At 36.3% G+C, this 17,729-nt stretch overlaps 2 protein-coding genes and 1 non-coding gene across 4 annotated transcripts; 2 read left to right on the top strand and 1 right to left on the bottom strand.

The window, feature by feature from the left end:
- The first annotated feature begins 576 nt into the window (after nucleotides 1-576).
- LOC121861086 (caltractin-like) lies at nucleotides 577-17,703 on the top strand. Of its 2 annotated transcripts, XR_006087979.1 has the most exons (4): nucleotides 577-712; nucleotides 2,585-3,142; nucleotides 9,525-9,680; nucleotides 17,096-17,703. XR_006087979.1 is itself a non-coding variant. In XM_042358638.1 (2 exons), exon 2 carries the CDS (start codon nucleotides 2,593-2,595, stop codon nucleotides 3,112-3,114), a length of 522 nt encoding a protein of 173 aa, XP_042214572.1. In that variant the 5' UTR covers nucleotides 577-712; nucleotides 2,585-2,592; the 3' UTR covers nucleotides 3,115-3,479. The 2 variants fall into 2 exon arrangements, 1 of the variants encoding a protein (XP_042214572.1); XM_042358638.1 differs by lacking the exons at nucleotides 9,525-9,680; nucleotides 17,096-17,703 and having other exon boundaries at nucleotides 2,585-3,479.
- LOC121861082 (centromere protein J-like) lies at nucleotides 3,453-9,166 on the top strand. The gene has a single exon (XM_042358630.1). The coding sequence runs from the start codon at nucleotides 3,453-3,455 to the stop codon at nucleotides 7,422-7,424; it is 3,972 nt and encodes a 1,323-aa protein (XP_042214564.1). The 3' UTR covers nucleotides 7,425-9,166.
- On the bottom strand, nucleotides 10,395-10,468 carry Trnaa-cgc. Its single transcript has one exon. It is a non-coding gene; the product is annotated as a tRNA-Ala (tRNA).
- Nucleotides 17,704-17,729: the final 26 nt, after the last annotated feature.

Below are 17,729 nucleotides of genomic sequence, written 5' to 3'. Positions count from 1 at the left end.
AGTTACAGTAGATCTGCACAGCGATTATCACAACAGGTAGATGAGCACAGCAGGTAGGTGACCACAGTAGTCGTCGCCGCTACACTCAAACCTCTCCTGCTGTTACCTCTTCTTGTCAGCACTTCTTATTCTGCCGGACTCCTTTCCCATCATGTACTCCACCTGTTGCCATCATGTTAAGTGTTGAGCAGGAACGGCAATGGGAACTGTAGGGTGATAATAATACAAGGAGATTATCGTTTTGCTTACTTGGCGGCCATTAGGATCACTACAAACAATAACAAAGAACATCGGGAGAGATTAGCGACCAGTGATGACAAGACAGAAAGGGAGTAATTTTATATATTTATTAAACATTATTATTGTATGGGTGATCGGAAGACCTTTATATGGCTGTATAACAAAGGGGACGTAGCTAGCTAACATGTAACATACGACAATTATTCAAATAAATGCAATGTATTTAGAAAATAGTTACATTAATCTTGTTATAATTAGCATTGACATTTTATTTAATACTCAATTATTAAACTGTGGTTCTAATAACTATCAAAATAAATATTGCTAAATAAAAGATGAGCTAAAGGAACAGTACTGATGCTGGTGATGGCGGCGAACACTCCGCGCATCTGTCTGCACATAACACGAATGAGATAGCTATTGACTAAACAGCTGCCGTAATTACTGTAGGCTTCAGGTATTAACCCTTTGTGTAAGTATTTAATCTTTGGGAAAGGCCATTATTCGGCCAGTTTGTGAAATAATTCAGAACATACTTGGCGGAGTTCGTCTTACAAGCTGACAAATTATTGACAGTTGTAGGTCATGGCTGTGAGCTTGTTAACATGACATTACGTAGCTTTGATATCTAGTGTATTCTGTAATTAACAGCAGTTTGAGCCCAGTCAAAACAGATGACATGCTTTTTTTCCTCAACAGAATCCCATATGTTCACAAGGATTTGCAATTAGTAATATTTTAGGTTAGATTTTGCTAGGTTTGGTTAGGTTAGGTTTGTATGGAAAGGAAGACTGGTCGGTGGGTGGGAAGTGTTTGTCACCATGTGGAAGCTCAACTTACGTGGTACCAAGTAGACAGAACCGTCGTCTTTAAGTATTATCCCCCAAAAAATCTAAAATTTTTGAAATTTTTGAATAGTGTTTTCTTCAATTTACCAAAATAAAGTTATCATATATGCAAACACTGTACCGTTTTAAAATTTTAGGTTCTTCACGTGTATGGAACAGTTACTCTGAAATGTTCTTGTGATGAACGTTGACGTATATTAGTGCTCAGGATAAACAAGAAAGCCAAAAATATCACACAAATTGTAGATCCTCTTCTTTATATAGGAATTTCTTTAGGTGATACTGTACTGTCTTCTAGTACAGTACTGTGTACTGCCATACAAAGTATTAAAAAACACTTAATATTTCCAATAAAGTTATCAAAAAATACACTAAACCAGGTCACTACAAAACAAGCATGGTGAGGAATTTAATAGGGAGACCATTAGGTTCTTGAATTGATATGTTAAATAGATTGATGTCAGAAAAAAAAATATGACTGAATTTAATGAAGAAACACTAAATTATTTCAGTCTTAGTTAATTCTTATTTATAGTTTACCCAAATTGATCCTCCTTATTTGTTTAGTGAATTTTCTTCTCATGCCTTAAGTGCTGCAGCAGGTTAAATAAGTCACGTAGCTAAGTAAGATTTTAGCAGAAATGAGTCGCTGAACAATATAGGCCACCATTTTTTTGTGGTTTTATAGCTTATTAAATGCCAAAGATGTGCCGGTTGTGTCAAAGTCGGTACTGTACTGTGCACTGTAATTGCTTTGAGAGAGGGAGTAACTTTGTACAGTACTATAAATAAGTATGTAGTTGTTTACAGAACCCTGTGTGGTTTCATTACTGTATATGGGCAATACTAGTGGGTAATTCCAAATTATGCATTACAATTTCAGAACTTAAGTTTTTTAAAATGACTTTTCATCCCTAATCTAATCTGACTAAACAACTACTCATAATCCAGTATGTTTTGAAGGCTGCATAAATCATGTTTTAAAAGATTGTGTGTTCTGAAAATTTTATCAACACTACCTATGGTATTCTGGGCTCGTTACACTAATTTGATTTCAGTAAGGTATGTCACAGGCTATAATATGATACCTTGCTGCTTGTAATATTTTTATTATACAGTATTTTCAAGAATTCCAAACTAATTTATATACAGTACAGTACTTCCTTATCCCATGTTTCCTTGTATGTTGTTTTATATGCAGTATTTTCTTGTGAATTTTTATACAAAATTTGCCTCCCATCGTTGCCTCTAATTTATAATTATCAGGTAGAATACTTACCGGTTTCACAAGTTTCAAGTGAATTTCCTGTGCTTCTTATGACCATCTTATGGGATGTTTTGCGAGTCTGTAAGTCCCTATTACCCTTTACTTAAGTTTCTTGTAATGTATAGCATCAAAAGTACTGTACAGTAATCTAGTTGTACCAGCCAAAATAAGTTTTTCTTTGTGTAGTCAGTAGATGAAGGTCATGAAACTACACTATTCTTTATTTCAGACTCAGGAATGTCCAGCCAATACAAGCGTCCATCAATTACTAGTGCAGGCGGCAAACGGCGATCTGGTAGCACTAAATTTGAACTCTCTGAGGAACAGAAGACTGACATCAAGGAAGCTTTTGATCTCTTTGATCCTAATGGCACAGGCACAATTGATCCCAAGGAACTCAAGGTAGCCATGAGAGCACTGGGGTTTGAGCCTAAGAAGGAAGAGATTAAGAAGATGGTTGCTGAAATTGATAAAGATGAGAGCGGCAAAATCAAGTTTGAAGAATTTCTGCACCTCATGACTATCAAGATGGCCGAGAAAGATGTGAAAGAGGAAATCTTGAAAGCATTTAAGCTGTTTGATGATGATAGTACTGGCAAGATCTCCTTTGCCAACTTAAAGCGTGTTGCAGAGACCTTAGGTGAGAACTTGACTGATGAGGAGCTGCAAGAAATGATTGAAGAAGCTGATCGAGACGGTGATAACGAAATTAACCAGGATGAGTTCTTCCGCATAATGAAGAAAACTAGTTTGTATTAATTTACTTACTGGAAATATATTTGACTTTGTGAGTGAATTTCTCCTAAGTTTGATATTGTGAACTGTTTAACATGTGAACAATTATTTTTTATTGTACTGTGAATAGTAATTATACTAGACTCTTATTCTCTACTCTCTTCAGCTAAATAGATAAGTGTTGACGTTTAACTAAGACATTTTCTGATTTCTTCAGTGGAGTTATTTGAGTGCTATAGTTTTTGAAATTGTGCCTACAGTTGGAGTGCAGTTACTGTATGCTGTTGGGTGTACATGTGAATCTTCCGCCATATCATAGATGTGGCTCATAATCTATTTTTTTATTATTTTGTGCTACTTAAATGAAATCTATTTTTTATGTGCTTAGATTTATTAGTGTCTTCTCTATCCAATTTGAAATGGAAAATGAAGAGTGTGATGTGTTTACTCTGGAAAGAGAGAGAAATCTTCAGGATCCACAAAAACCAAGTCCAGATATAAATATACCTGTACAGTCACCTTCTCAAAACATGCTTGAAAGACTAAAGGAATTAAGAAAATGGCAAGAAATGCAGCGAGAGAAACTTGCTACAGTCCAATCCTATAATCTTGTTGCTGCTTCCTCCACTTCCAAAAGTCAGCTTTTAGAAGAAGCAGCCTCTAATTTTCATTTTAAATCCCAGCCACCAAAGTACTCTGTATTATCTCAGGCTGAAAAAACAAATGAATCGGATGCATTATCAACTCTGCCCCCTTCTGGTGTTCTACCTGCCGTAAAAGTCAAAGAAAATCATACTGTAGAGGAAGAAACATGCTTGGACGGATACACAGCAAGACACGTCACCTCACAGGATGCAGTAAATGTATGTCACAATACTTCATGTACCGATGAACTACCAGAAGAGAGTATACTTAATATTGGTATCTCTCAAAGATGTCTGGAATCATCATCTGATCAAAATATACCAGAAATATGTAATACTGGATTCCACAATGAGCATCAAAAACTGGGTGATACAAGAAGCCAACTCAATCAAGTCAAGGATATTGCTAAGTATAATTCAGCCCATGAGAGTGTAAATGTACAATCATGTCTGTCACAAGATAAGAGTTCACTTTGTGACAACTCTGTTAGTGAACAAATTTTAGACAACCAATTAGAGAGGGAAGTAATGTATGAATCTCAGAAATATGGTTCTAACCCCAAATTCAGTGCTTGCTTTTCAAAAATAAATGTTGATAAAAATGCATCAAATTTTATCATACCAGCTAGTAGCTGCATTAGCAAATTCATTGTAGAACCTGACACTAAACCAAAGCCTAAGCACAGATACTTAAGGAAAGGTGAGGGAACTGCAAGATTTTCTATGAAGCCAATAAGATTAAAGAAAACAAAAGCATCAATAGATGAGAGGAATATTAATGTCGGGAGTACAATTCAAAAACAAGAAAACATAGACGTTAACAATCAAGAGTTTACAAGTGTCAAAACATCTGTTGCTAATGGTCAGGTAGTGGGAAGTTATTTAAGAAAAACAGGCAACAGACCAATAAGCAAACTTCAGTTGAAGAATGTCCCAGAACCAATAATTCCAAAATCAAGAAATAAGATAGATAGAACAGATCATACAGTTTCACAAGAAGAAAGATGCTATCCGACTTTTTCAGAAAGACATGAGCTTGTTACACATTGTCCAAATTTACAATTTGATAAACAGAGTAGAAAGGAACGGGATGAACTGTCTGCTTTTGAGAAACTAGAGGAACTAGCAGATGATTCTAGTTTTTCCTCAAATTCTTCCACAGTTTGGCAGCTGCTGCAACGTGGTCAACACTCTGCAACATCTACTCCTTTGCGTTCATCACCCCCCATTCCATCTCGGAGAGCCCTTTCTGATAACTACAGTGACCAAGAGAAATTTAAGAAATATGGTCAGGAATGTAGCAATGTTTGCATTAATTTACTTGACAGAATACAAAAACCTAGTGTAGACAATGGGGAGTCTTCCTCACAGAGACAGCAGGTAGTCTTAAATATGAGTCAGGTACTTGAGCAACTGAGAGCAATTGTCAAATTAGAAGAACTTAATGTATCAGAAGCTGAAATTCAAACATTTTTAGAGAGTTTTTCTGATCAACACACAAGTATATCTCATGAAATGGCCTCACAATTCGCAACAAGTATGTGGCCTGCTTTTACCAATCCCACAAGTACACCAGCTCCTTGGCAGTCCCAACCCCAACTTAAACCACACGTACACTTCAGGGATGAGGGGGTTGAGGTTTTAGAATATGAACTTTCTGAGAGTGATAGAGAGGATACATTGACTGATACTCCTTCCATTATTGTAGATGACAGTGACCTAGTCACAACATCAGATTTGGAGGCTTTGGTTCACTTCAATGCTCAGCAATTATTAAAGAATATGCCTCATACTCAAATGGCTGATTTAAACCATGAAAATAATCAATTTATGGAAATTGTTGAAACTGATGATTCCAAAACATGCAGTTCAGAGTGTTCTGCATCAAGTGACGATACTCTCACAGAACCACAGCTGGAAAAAGGCGTACAACCCATTGCACTACAATTTTCTCCTCCTCCCCAACGAAAACCAGGTAGTGCTTCAGATTATATACAGTCTATATTTGGAAAGGATAGAAATTCTCCCAAAAAGTTAGACCCCCCAAAAATCAAAGACAAAACCAAAAAGGATAATGTCAAGCCTCACCATGAAGTTAAATACAAAGAAGCTAAAACTGTTGCTGCAGTTCCAAACCAGAAGGAAGAACAAGATTTTGCTGACAGTGAAGTTGACACTTACAAGACCCTTCTGTTAGCTAAAGTTTGTGAACTCGAAAAAGAAACAAAAATATTTAAAAAAGAAAATTCTAAACTGCAAAAGCTCCAACACTTGGCAGTTGAAGAAAAGAAACAGCTAGATGATGAAAAACTCAGATTACATGAAGAAATAGCTAGAGAGAAAAAAAGACTGAAAGACCACATTGACCGTGAAAGGAATGCTATATGGAAAGAAAAACAGGAACTTAAACAACTGACACCATCAATAACAATGGCCAAAAACAACTCTCTCGAGGTGGTTTATTTAAAAGAACAAATTCAGGATTTACACGAGGAAGCTAAGAAGAAAGAGTCGTTGAACCAATATTCCATGAAAAAGTTAAATGATAGAATCAAATTATTAGAAGAAGAAAATAGACAATTGAAAGAGAAAGCTTTATATGTTCAGAATTTGGAGAAAGAAAATTTAGAACTCAAACATAAACTTGATCGAACAAAACTGGGTGAAAAAAAAGCTGTTGTGGATCATCCAAAAAATACTGCAAGAGGAAAGTTAAAGCCAAAACCAAAGTCCACAATAGTTGATGGTGTCAGCAGATCACTGAATAAATTGGTGAAATCCAAAGGAAGAGGAACAATGGCCATCAATGAATATAAAAATGATGATTGTGATGATAAACATGTTGAGAGTGGTCAGGAAACTGGCCAACATAAAATTAACTTGCCCTCTTTCGTCAGTACAGATGTTGATCAAGTTGGCCGCACCAGGAATGAGGGGATAACTGCATCCTTTGAGAATGTTGAGAAAAACTTTGATGACATGATTTTGACAGGAAGTGGTACAGGTACTCGGGTTGGTGCCCATACTGGGGCTTTTCAACAACAAAATGTAGATAAGAGGCAAGGTAATATGCCTGCAGGAACCTCTGTAAATGAAGCTCAAAACCTTGTGGAACCCAAAAAGGCATTTCTACCTACTGAAGATAAGAGTATGGATTTCACAGAGTCGTACAGGGATGATGGGACCAAAGAAATTATATATGCCAATGGCAATAAGAAAGAAATTTATCCAAATGGAGTAATTTATGTCAGTTATTATAATGGAGACCGAAAGGAGATACACGGTGATAGAACCGTTTATATATATGGCACAGATCGCACGAGTCATACAACTTTCAATGATGGAAAAGAAGTGTTGGTTTTCCCCAATGGACAAAAAGAAACCCGCCTTCCGGATGGATCTTCAGAAATAATCTTTACGGATAATTCTCGAAAAATAGCTCTTCAGGACGGAACTGAAATGTGCATTATGAAAGATGGGACTGTTGTTCGCTCAAACCCAGACGGCAGTAAAGTATTTGAGTTTGTCAGTGGACAGAGAGAGATTCATACCAATGCAGAGAAAAGACGAGAATACCCAGATGGAACCGTCAAGATCTTGCACCAAGATGGAAAGACCGAAACGCGCTATAAAACAGGACGAACACGCATAAAAGACTGCCAGGGTAACATTATTTTAGATTCCCACTAAGGTTTCATGGGGCAGTATATCAAGAGCGTTCACATATCACTGATTTATTTCCTATGATTTAAATTTTTATGCGTACTGTAGTTGTTCAGTCTTCATACATTTACCCTCTTGGTAATTTAAACACACTTGAATGTCATCTGGTCTTTTGTATGCTGCACAATCAGTGGATGCATAAATTTTTTTAATTACACTGTACATCATCAAGAGATTTTGATTATAATAAGCTAATACCGTACGAGTAAAGATCTGAATATCTACGAGAGATACGGTATGTTCTGGTGTCCTGTTATGGATACAGGTATTGGTTAGGTTAAAATAGAAGTTTTCTTTTCCTACTGAGACAGTTTTCTGTTGCATCATTTATTTTATAGCCTTAAAATATTGGCCCAGCTTCTCAAGGTACTGCATCATACTTTATAGATGTGCATAATATGACATATTAGCTTTAGCCTTTCAATATTATAAATTTCTTCTGATTCTTGAGAAGAAACATTTAGGGCAAATACAGTAATACCGTATACGTGTAATAAAGATTACTGATTTTGCAGCATAGAAATCATGTAAATTTCAAATTTATTTATTAATGTCGGGTATCTGCAGATGCCTTATGGTTAACATTGTTTACTGAAATTAAATTTTTGCTGTAAGCTATTTCTTTTTCTAATTTATGGTGCATCATTAGGTACAGTATACTTGTGCAGGCAATGTGGGAAGTAATAAACCGTCCCCTGCTTGGTAATGTACAGGATGGTCCACTTTATTTAACCATAAAGTATCTAGGTAATAGAAAATGAGTAGCCTATACAGTACTTACATTCTATAATACTGTACAGTAAATGTGTTCACCATTATCGTAATTTGGTTATCCTTTAGTACTAAGCTGTTAAGGTATCTGCAGTAACTTTAGAACAAGCTTCAACCTTACAGTTTAGTGTCAATGGATAGCCAGATTGTGAAAGTGGATTTGATAGAATACCATACACATAAATAAATGTAGCTAGGCTCTCGGTATTTATTGCTCCCTGTTGTTCCACTTAAATGGACCTGCCTATATTCTTTATACACAGTAATATACCGGTATGTGGAAGCTAATTTTGGATATGTGAAGTAGAGAGAGAATTCTTGTTTCCTTTTACCATTTGCTTTAGTATATATATGAAGTTGTCCAAGTGAACATTGAAATGAGTTGAATGATCTGTACATCTTAAAGGATTAAGTCACAAATTTAAGTTTGTAAATGAATTTTTTTGTGCCTTTGAATTTTACTTCCACACTGAATTGAATGTACAACTGCTGCAGAGTTCGTGGATTCCATGAGACATTTGAACTACTGTACAATATGTCTAACAGCTGTATGTCAGTGGGTTTCCCTTGATGTTATTAGAAGCTGTAAAGAAAGTGGGAGGTTGAAACATGTTCAAACAATTCTATCTTGTATGTAGTGTGAGAGAATTACCGAGGTTTATATTTACCCACAGCCTGGGAAGTGTCCGGTTGGTAATGAGTGAAAATTGTGTGCAAGGTGTCATTGAGGCCCCTGGGTAGTACAGTAGTTGTTTTAAAATTGTTTAACCATTGTTGAACTATTTTTTCCCATTTCATTCCCTAAAAAACTGCCTTCACTAGATAAGTGTATATTGGAGATTTTTATTTATATACAATATATATATATTTCAAGTAGTGATTAGTCTAAAACTTTCTTTTGATTACATGTTCTTTGTCTCAATAAATTGTGAAACATAGCTAAAGATAATTAAATGATTTCCAACACACGTTACTCTGTCACAAACAAGAAGACACCCTTGTTAATGAAGTTGTCATTATTTCTACAGAAGTTTATGTACACACAAACATACATTGATACAATTTCATACATACACAGGTACAGATCATTCACACCCGAGAGGTCCCAACTCACATACAGTAATTCCACACACAATACACAGGTTTATTCTGACTCTTAGGCATCTTCCCTGCTATAAATGCATGGTGGTTGGAGTTGCAGTCTATTCATTCACTGTTATTTAATCCTTGTTAGAGCTGTAAAAGATGTGTTCTGCTATGGTACTCCCCTTCCTCAACATCTGGTTTTGTCATCAGATATGAGGCACTAGTCCAAGCTTCCAATACAGTGACAGAAAAATCTAAAAGGCCCAGAAGAGTTTGCCACATGCTTTAAGAACTCCCACACCAAGAGAAAATAATAGCTCACACAATGGGAAGTGCCATCTCAACTCTTCATAGCTCACATATAAAGTAAGTTACAGCTCTTTTCTTCTTCTTTGAATATAGATTTATTTTCTAAGATTGGATTCTGCAGCCTTGCTAAGGCCACATAATTACTTGCACACACAAGACACTAAAGTCAGCAACATTCTGCAGTTTATCATCTTTTCCCCCGTAATTCTTGCGTACCCATCTCCCACACTCACTGTACATACTTACGTTGTTGCTAATACCTTTCTTAGAGATAACACATGACCACCTTCCACCACAGGTCTCTTAACCATGTCTCTAATAAATATTGTTTTTTATTTTTGCCAAATTCATTTTCAGGTCCTTTAATTCTATCCTTTCCTTCAATTTCATAAATTTCTCCACTGTCTCTGCAGTCATTAGCATACAACAACTCCTAGGCGGACCATCATAAAATCCCATGATATTCCCTCCAGCACCACGATAATAAAATACCCTATATAATGGTTGCCCCCCGTGCAACGAGGATGGCCGGCCCAAAGGTCACTTACGCGTGAGTTTGTTTTTTAAGGTGTAGAAGCTGTCGCCAACGCAACCACACCCTAAGTTAATGACCTGCATGACTCGGTGTCAAGGAATAGTCCGAGAAGATCCGGACAACTCGCCAACTACACTGGCTAACCATTACCCCGGAACATGATCCGCAAATCGATTAACATCCAATTACTGCTGGGTAGACAGAGGCAAATGGTGTAAAGAAACTTGCCCATAGTTTCACCCTGCTCGGGGATTGAACCCGGGTCCACTCGCTTGCGAGGTGAGCATGCTGACCATTACACCACAGGGCACCATGGTAGACCCTTGATGAATCCCTACTTTCACCTCAAATTCCTCACTAATATTTACTTTCACTGGTTCTTTATCCTTAATGCCATAACCACTTTCGCATCGTCCGCTTGGTATCCTGTCAAATTCCTATGTCTATAGATATGAAGTAGTCCCTTACCTGGCATCAACCCAAATTGCATTTTGCTGTCACTCTTTCCACAACTTTTTATAACCAAGTCTAATAGCAGGGCCAGCCCCATCTATGTGCTGTTTGTGCAGCTGCACAGGGCCCCCATCACTTAGGGGGCCCCCTCCTGAATATAATATATTTGTTGTTTAGTGGGATTCATATTTCAATTCTGATGTCGTATTGCACAATTTTCCAAATACCTGTACAGTATTGTCAATGAGGCAGTGACAGAGAAGTGTGTGAAGAACTTGGGAAAACATTAACCTGTGGAGAGGAAGCTTATATTACCTTTATCCTATTCACCACTGATCAGCTCATTAGACACTTGGGCTGTCGGTCACGTCTGTTACACACTGTCGGCAAATACTGGCTCCTGAATGTATCTGAACCTGCTCCAGTGTTGGTCAAGCCTGGTCTTGAAAGAGCTCACACTACTGTAAGTGCTGTCACAACACTCTCTGGCAGGTTGTTCCAAGAGTTCACAATTCTCACTCCAAAAAAGCTTGCCCTTCCAGTTTTCTGGACTTGTGGCTTCTTCAACCTTGAGTTGTGGCCCCTTATGGGGCAAGTGTTCGCCAGATCCATGTATGGACACTCAATTGAGTAGTGTCCTCTGAGGTGTTCATAAACTTCAATTAGGTCTCCCCTTGCCTGTCTTTACTAAAGCTAGGCAGTTGCGGGCTCTCTAATCTCTGGATAACTGAGGTGCTGTAGAACAAGCACCAGTCTGGTGACCCTCCTTTGGGACATTCTCACTCAACTGACAGTCTCTAGCATAACTCAGGGACCAGAGGGGGTGACAGTACTCCAAACAGGGAAACACCTCAATCTTGAAGATTGTTAAGACGGACGGATCGTCTAGGTATCTGAATGACCTTCTTTTAGGACCTACTAGTTTAGTTGCGTGATTCACCACCTTCTCACAATGGCAAGTAATTAGCATTGAAAATAATTTCATTAAAATATTCCAAACATCATTATGATCACTAATTACCTCACAATCGAATCGTGGACTAATTAAGTACTTCAAGAATAACACAAAAACGCCAAAATCTCACCTCGGAAACCCATAGTTGTCAGTGTTGTTGCGTGGCAATGCTGCCGAGACCCACAAAATTAAAACCCATGGTGGTGGGTAATGCCCAGTCCCCAAAATGCTGCGCAATTCTAGCGATCGTCTTCCTGTGTCCTGTAACAAAGATGCATGAAATAAGTAGTGACTGCGGGTGGGTATCCTTTCACTAAGCCTACCGATGCGTAACTGAGCAGCTGACTAGGCAGAACTTCCCACCCATCACGAGATTGCGTCGCCATATTTCTGAAAATTGTGAATTATGTAAAAATATTTTTTACATATAAAATAATTAAAAAATAATTTAGTTGAATATTTTTATGCCATTCTGAGCTACTGTATATCGAATTACAAGTTATCAAATTCCGAGTTAACAATGGGTTACTGTATATTGCGCATACGGTAGTATATTTTGTTTATTTATAATATATTGTACAGTCGGGGACAAAAGTTCACTCCCCATGGTGAAACCCAGTCATTGGAATGAGTCTCTGAACTGACTTGCCCTGACTGTTTTATCTCATTTGGGGTCACTTCTGCTTCATTTTGGGTAGAAGCAAACTCTTGACCCCAACTATACATGTCCAGTGGTGTTTACATAAATACAATTCATCTCTTTGTCTGTCCGACTGCAGTTAAATTGCTCTGTGAGAGATGCGTAGTTTACACTCCGAAAATTCGTCTCGAATTTGAAACCACTCTGCACCAATTATTCCGGGTAATAGGGAGATTACTGCATTCACAATCACACCCTTCCACCAGTTGTCTGGAACAATACATTTCATGATTATACAGGTTGTACCTCTCTAGCCCGGGAACCTCGGGACCTGACCATGGAAATTCACCCTCGAAACACCCTACATAAAGCATAAAAACATAAGATCGGAAATAAATAAACAAGAAAAAGTAATACTGTTAAAATACTATTTCATTTACCTTTAATGCTACCATAATTATTTTTTCAAAGTGACGTGATGGTACTGTAACTAAAATTACATTTGAGGTACATCAGGGATGTTGGCTATTGGGCAAACTAAAATCGTTCCGGACCGCAGAATGCCGGACTAGAGAGGTACAACCTGTATTAGTCAAATTAGTTATCATCAATAAGTCCCATTTGTATTCCTCATTCAGTAGCTAATCATAGTGTTTTCTTCAGGCATCCTTGATTTTCTTATTATCAAGAGCCATGTTACCATGGGTTTTTTTCACACACCAACTATTTATCTGACTATTCTGAATATCTCACCTCTTGTGTCTGCACTGTTCAGCATACATATCCCCAATGCTGTTCATGCCTCTTAGCCTTGTAAACCTCTTTTCTGGTCTTGTGGTTGGCCTCCTAGTACTCTCCCTTGTCACCACTTATATTTCAGGCCTTTGACAATCTTTTCTCCTTTATCACTCTGTCTACTTTATTATCCCACCACCATGTGGCTACATACCTGGCTGAGCCCCTCGTTCATCCACACATCTTGTCAGCTGCGCTCAGCAGGACATACTTTATTTTGGCTACACTACACCTCTTACTGTTGCTGGCTGTTTCTGCTCTTCTCAACTCGGCAGAAAATGGTTCTCTTATATTCTGTGCCAACATATTTATAACTACAGTTAATCAAGGATATTCATAACAAAATTATCTAGTTCTCTTGAAAACATCCATTGTTCTTATCCTCACTAGCAGTATGTTGAAGTCTGGTGTCCTGGATGTTAACAATATTGAGTGAGGATGTTGCTCCTGTTCCTTTCAGTTGGGCTTTTTACTAATACTGCTCTGTCAATTGCAGCAATGGAGGTTTATTTCTGTTTATATTTCTAATGCACATAAGTAAATTAGCTCTGCAAACTTTCCACACATGGAAACAGACACAGTGTTACAAATTACACTTACAATATTTCCATTTATGCTTCTAAATTCACAATGGAAAATGAATGGCATTACATGTGAATCACTCACAGTTGAAATATAGATACAGTATAACACTTATGAATACCCTGTACAAGATATTCTTCACCTATATTTCAACATGTTTTTCTCCCTTTTCAACAAGTTTTAATATTACAAAATTTTAATGATGGTTTCATATTATTGAAATGCCTTAGTATCTAGGACAATGGTCCTTTATTTAAATATTCACAATATAATACAGGGAAGTATATTACTGCAGTAATATGCATCCATTGATTCCAGGAAGTACATTCCAAAATACTGAAACAAAATTAGGAATGACAGAGGGAGGACAGCTATGATTCCATAAAAATAACATTTGAGTACCATGTGCATGGGTTGTTACAACTAAATTATAAATTATCTGACCCTAACAGGTCCAACCTTTAGCACTCATTGGATTTGACAGACTGATGGCTATGATCATGAGTTATTTATATTAATATGTGAATCTCATATTTCAGTGACTATACAATATATATTTAATATTCATTCATGATCAATAATAATGTGGCTGTACAATACATGAATATAACTAACATGAGAAACTGAAGGGGATCATTAGAACAGCATTTCAACCAGTGTTTTCATTACCACTTAATATTAGAACCTCAAAATTACATTACACTTCCTTTTAACTGGTTCTGTTTAAGAAAAGACTGAAAAGGTAGATGGGTACCACTAGTGAAAAGCATGTTCTTGATGCCACCCACCCAGGCACTGTGGCCTGGCTGGTATGAGGGAGTAACACCGCACCACTACAAGGAATACATGGTCATTCCACAACCTGCTCAACTAATTTCCCACAGGAAAATCTAATATGAACATAAACAAACAGAACAATTTAGGAAGCCACACTACTTCACATTCTACAGTGTAGAATAGAAATGTCAATAAAGTGCACAGATGAATTGTATATTTTCTAAAGGGGAATATTTGTTGATTAGATATAAGAGTGACCTTCTTCCTCTTTTATTACGTGTAGTACTCAAGGGGTCTAAAGCAAAACAAACATGCACAATGAACACTATATACTGTACACAATATGAAATTAATTCATTTGTAGGATCACACAATTCAATTGTATAATTTTTGCATTCCTCCCTCATTAGTTTCCCATTAATGAATGAGTATTCCAACCATTTCCGATCATTCCCAAGACGGCTAAATATTTGCTTGGATGGTGTAACCAGCAGCCAAAATCCAAAGAATTGATCATAAAAATGGAACAGTGAAATTATAAAATACATACTGAATTAAAATGCACCAAAGATATGCTTTCAAAACACTAACTGTGCTTTGAAAAATCCCAAGTAAAATATTTCTTATTTTTTTATATAATGTATAAAAATTTCCTAAAATATGACAGCAATATCTATCCAACCACAAATTCTAAAAAATTGTTTGATATAACTGCCAAAAGTAATCAGTCAAGAAAGAAAAAAAATGAGAAAGAAAATGAAATAACCAGATGCCAATGTTTGGACTAATGTTCACTCCTTTAACAGGCAGCATACCAAAACATTACTAATTCTTGCAAACATTATTGTTCAACTTTAAGATCTTATTCTTGAGTTGCCAAGAAACAAATTCAATTTAGACACTGTTTAGATTTTACACACTTCTCTGCTCGGGTATTTGTTGAAAACTTGGCCACATATTCTTGGAGAAAAAAAAAAAGAAGCTTCCTGACATCATACAGACGATCAGTCTTGACACTTATACACAACGATCAATCAGACCAACTATGTAGGTATGTTTAGAGAATTTACACCCTAAGACCACAGCTTTGTGAGGCGGGCAAGACTGATGAAATGACAAGTCTGTCTCTTAATAGTTAATTATCCACTATACATGAAAATAAATACAGATTTAATAGCTTTGTTCATTTCATAGGATGAAGTAATATTTTTAAACATTCAAACAAGAGACAGTCACCAAGTCACTTTATGCATTACTTGTACAACGAATATATAGTAATTTATTCTTAAAGGAAACTTTTGCAGCTGACACCCAAATTTCAATATTTTAATCACTGACAATGTGTGGCCTCAGTTCCTGTACAAATTTAACCATATATAGATGAGAACAAACCTGTCATTCAAAAGAATTTATTTTCTTAGTAATGATATGTAATTATGTGCAATATACCTGGAGGAGCCAACATTCATCGCATCTCCCTATCACAATATATACAGTGTTCCTAATTAGTATAACTTTCAATTTAAATTATCTATGATAGTGTCAATTGCACAGCATTTTTTTTCTAAAAAAAAAAAAAAAAATAATGGTAACTGGTTACTACAGTACAAAGTGAACTAACCCTCCAAGAAAATAAATTGTGGCCCTACTTTTTAAAGATAAAAATCATAAGTGCTCTTTTAATGTGAATTTAAGATATTATAAGGTACTGTATCAGGCTTCAGATCTGACCTTTTGTGGCATATTCCCTGTTATGATAGAGAAAAAAGCCTTGACATAATTACCTGAGACCTGGAAAACCCATTTCATCACTTAGTCTTATGCCACAAGATATAATCATGGTTTAAGGTCTTGGCAGTACAGTAGGTACCATACTAACTTGACCTTTAAACAATTGAGAAATTAGGGATTTGGCTACCAAATATTTGAAAACTTATGGCTAAATAAATTTTCAAATAAAATGTATGTCATCCGTACAATGATCTATTTATATAATAATTAAAAAATAAACAATCTGAAGAAAACAATTACATCTGAGGTACTTGAAGGATCGCACTATAACATTACCATCTCTCACTTTGAGCCTCCCTCTTGATGACTGAGGGTCAGTACTGTTTGATGAGGTATGATAATCACCACAAAATTAAAAACTCAACCTTAAAGTAAGAATGGGTGGTAAACATCTCTCCCAGCCACCACACGGGTTGGGAAGTGTTTCTCATAAAGAGGAACACTGTGGATGTTATTAATGTTGAGGAATATTACACATGTTACTCATCATGTTGAGGAACATTACAATCATATAATCTGACATGCTGATGGAGGATGAGCACACAATGTATGAGTTATGAAATGAAATGTGATGAAATGATGAGTATAGCACAAAGACATTCATGGTAAATGCCAAGATATATATTTTTAGAAAGAAAACATGCAAACACTCACATATTCTCATATCTGAAAAATGAGACAATGAAGTTATAAGATAAATGTTTCTCATTGTAGGGTTGCAGGTGATTTTTCTAGTCATAACTACATGACTATCTTTTCAGATCTACAATGAGCGTTATAACTCAGGTCACACACACCTTTTAATAAAATCATCCTATTGGAGTTTATATATATATATATATATATATATATATATATATATATATATATATATATATATATATATATATATATATATATATATATATATATATATATATATATATATATTATTTTTTTTTCAGATTAGCTGAACATCAACTACCACGGTGACTGAAGCTGGAAGGTAGAGTATGAATAACACAGTCTATATGACATTACATAGCAATTCTAGTATGGCTAAATAAAGAGAACATTGATTAAGTGGGCAGCTTCAATCACTGTGGACTAGAGCTCAGAAAGCTGGGAGTGTCATAATAAAGCTTTACTCACTGTACTGTTTGTTATAAAAGAAAGTGGCTGCCACACCAACAGCTGTGTGACTGGAGGGGTCAGGCATCAGGTCACATGGACACATTGGGGCATGCTGGGTTAAGCACCAATTCAGCAGTCTTGATAAAGAGTCATATCTGCTTTTAAATACTATAAATTTTTTATTAGTATTTTTTAAATTAAAGCTCATAATTCTTTACACTTAACCTCTAGCAAATGCATATACATGTTGTTGGATAAGACATGCTATGGTAATAGAGTATTTAATAATGAGCAAAAGGTTTCTGTGTGGTGAAAAGTGAGGCAGTAAAACAAGCACTTGAATGACAGTTTTGGATTTGTACCCCAATTACTGATTGAAATAGAAGTTATGACCCCTTGTTGCCCAGGTACCCACAGCATGCCCTGTATCATGCCGGAGGAAATCTGACCTTCACTGGCAAGAAA

Source organism: Homarus americanus, unplaced genomic scaffold (assembly GCF_018991925.1).
Source record: "Homarus americanus isolate GMGI-L3 unplaced genomic scaffold, GMGI_Hamer_2.0 scaffold52806, whole genome shotgun sequence".
Lineage (NCBI taxonomy): Eukaryota > Metazoa > Arthropoda > Malacostraca > Decapoda > Nephropidae > Homarus > Homarus americanus.
Note: the sequence above shows the minus strand (reverse complement) of the source record. Positions and strands in the feature narration are given on the sequence as shown.

Coding starts and splice junctions, on each gene's coding strand:
- LOC121861082 (XM_042358630.1), top strand. CDS start 3,453: ATGAAATCTATTTTTTATGTGCTTAGATTTATTAGTGTCTTCTCTATC.
- LOC121861086 (XM_042358638.1), top strand. CDS start 2,593: ATGTCCAGCCAATACAAGCGTCCATCAATTACTAGTGCAGGCGGCAAA.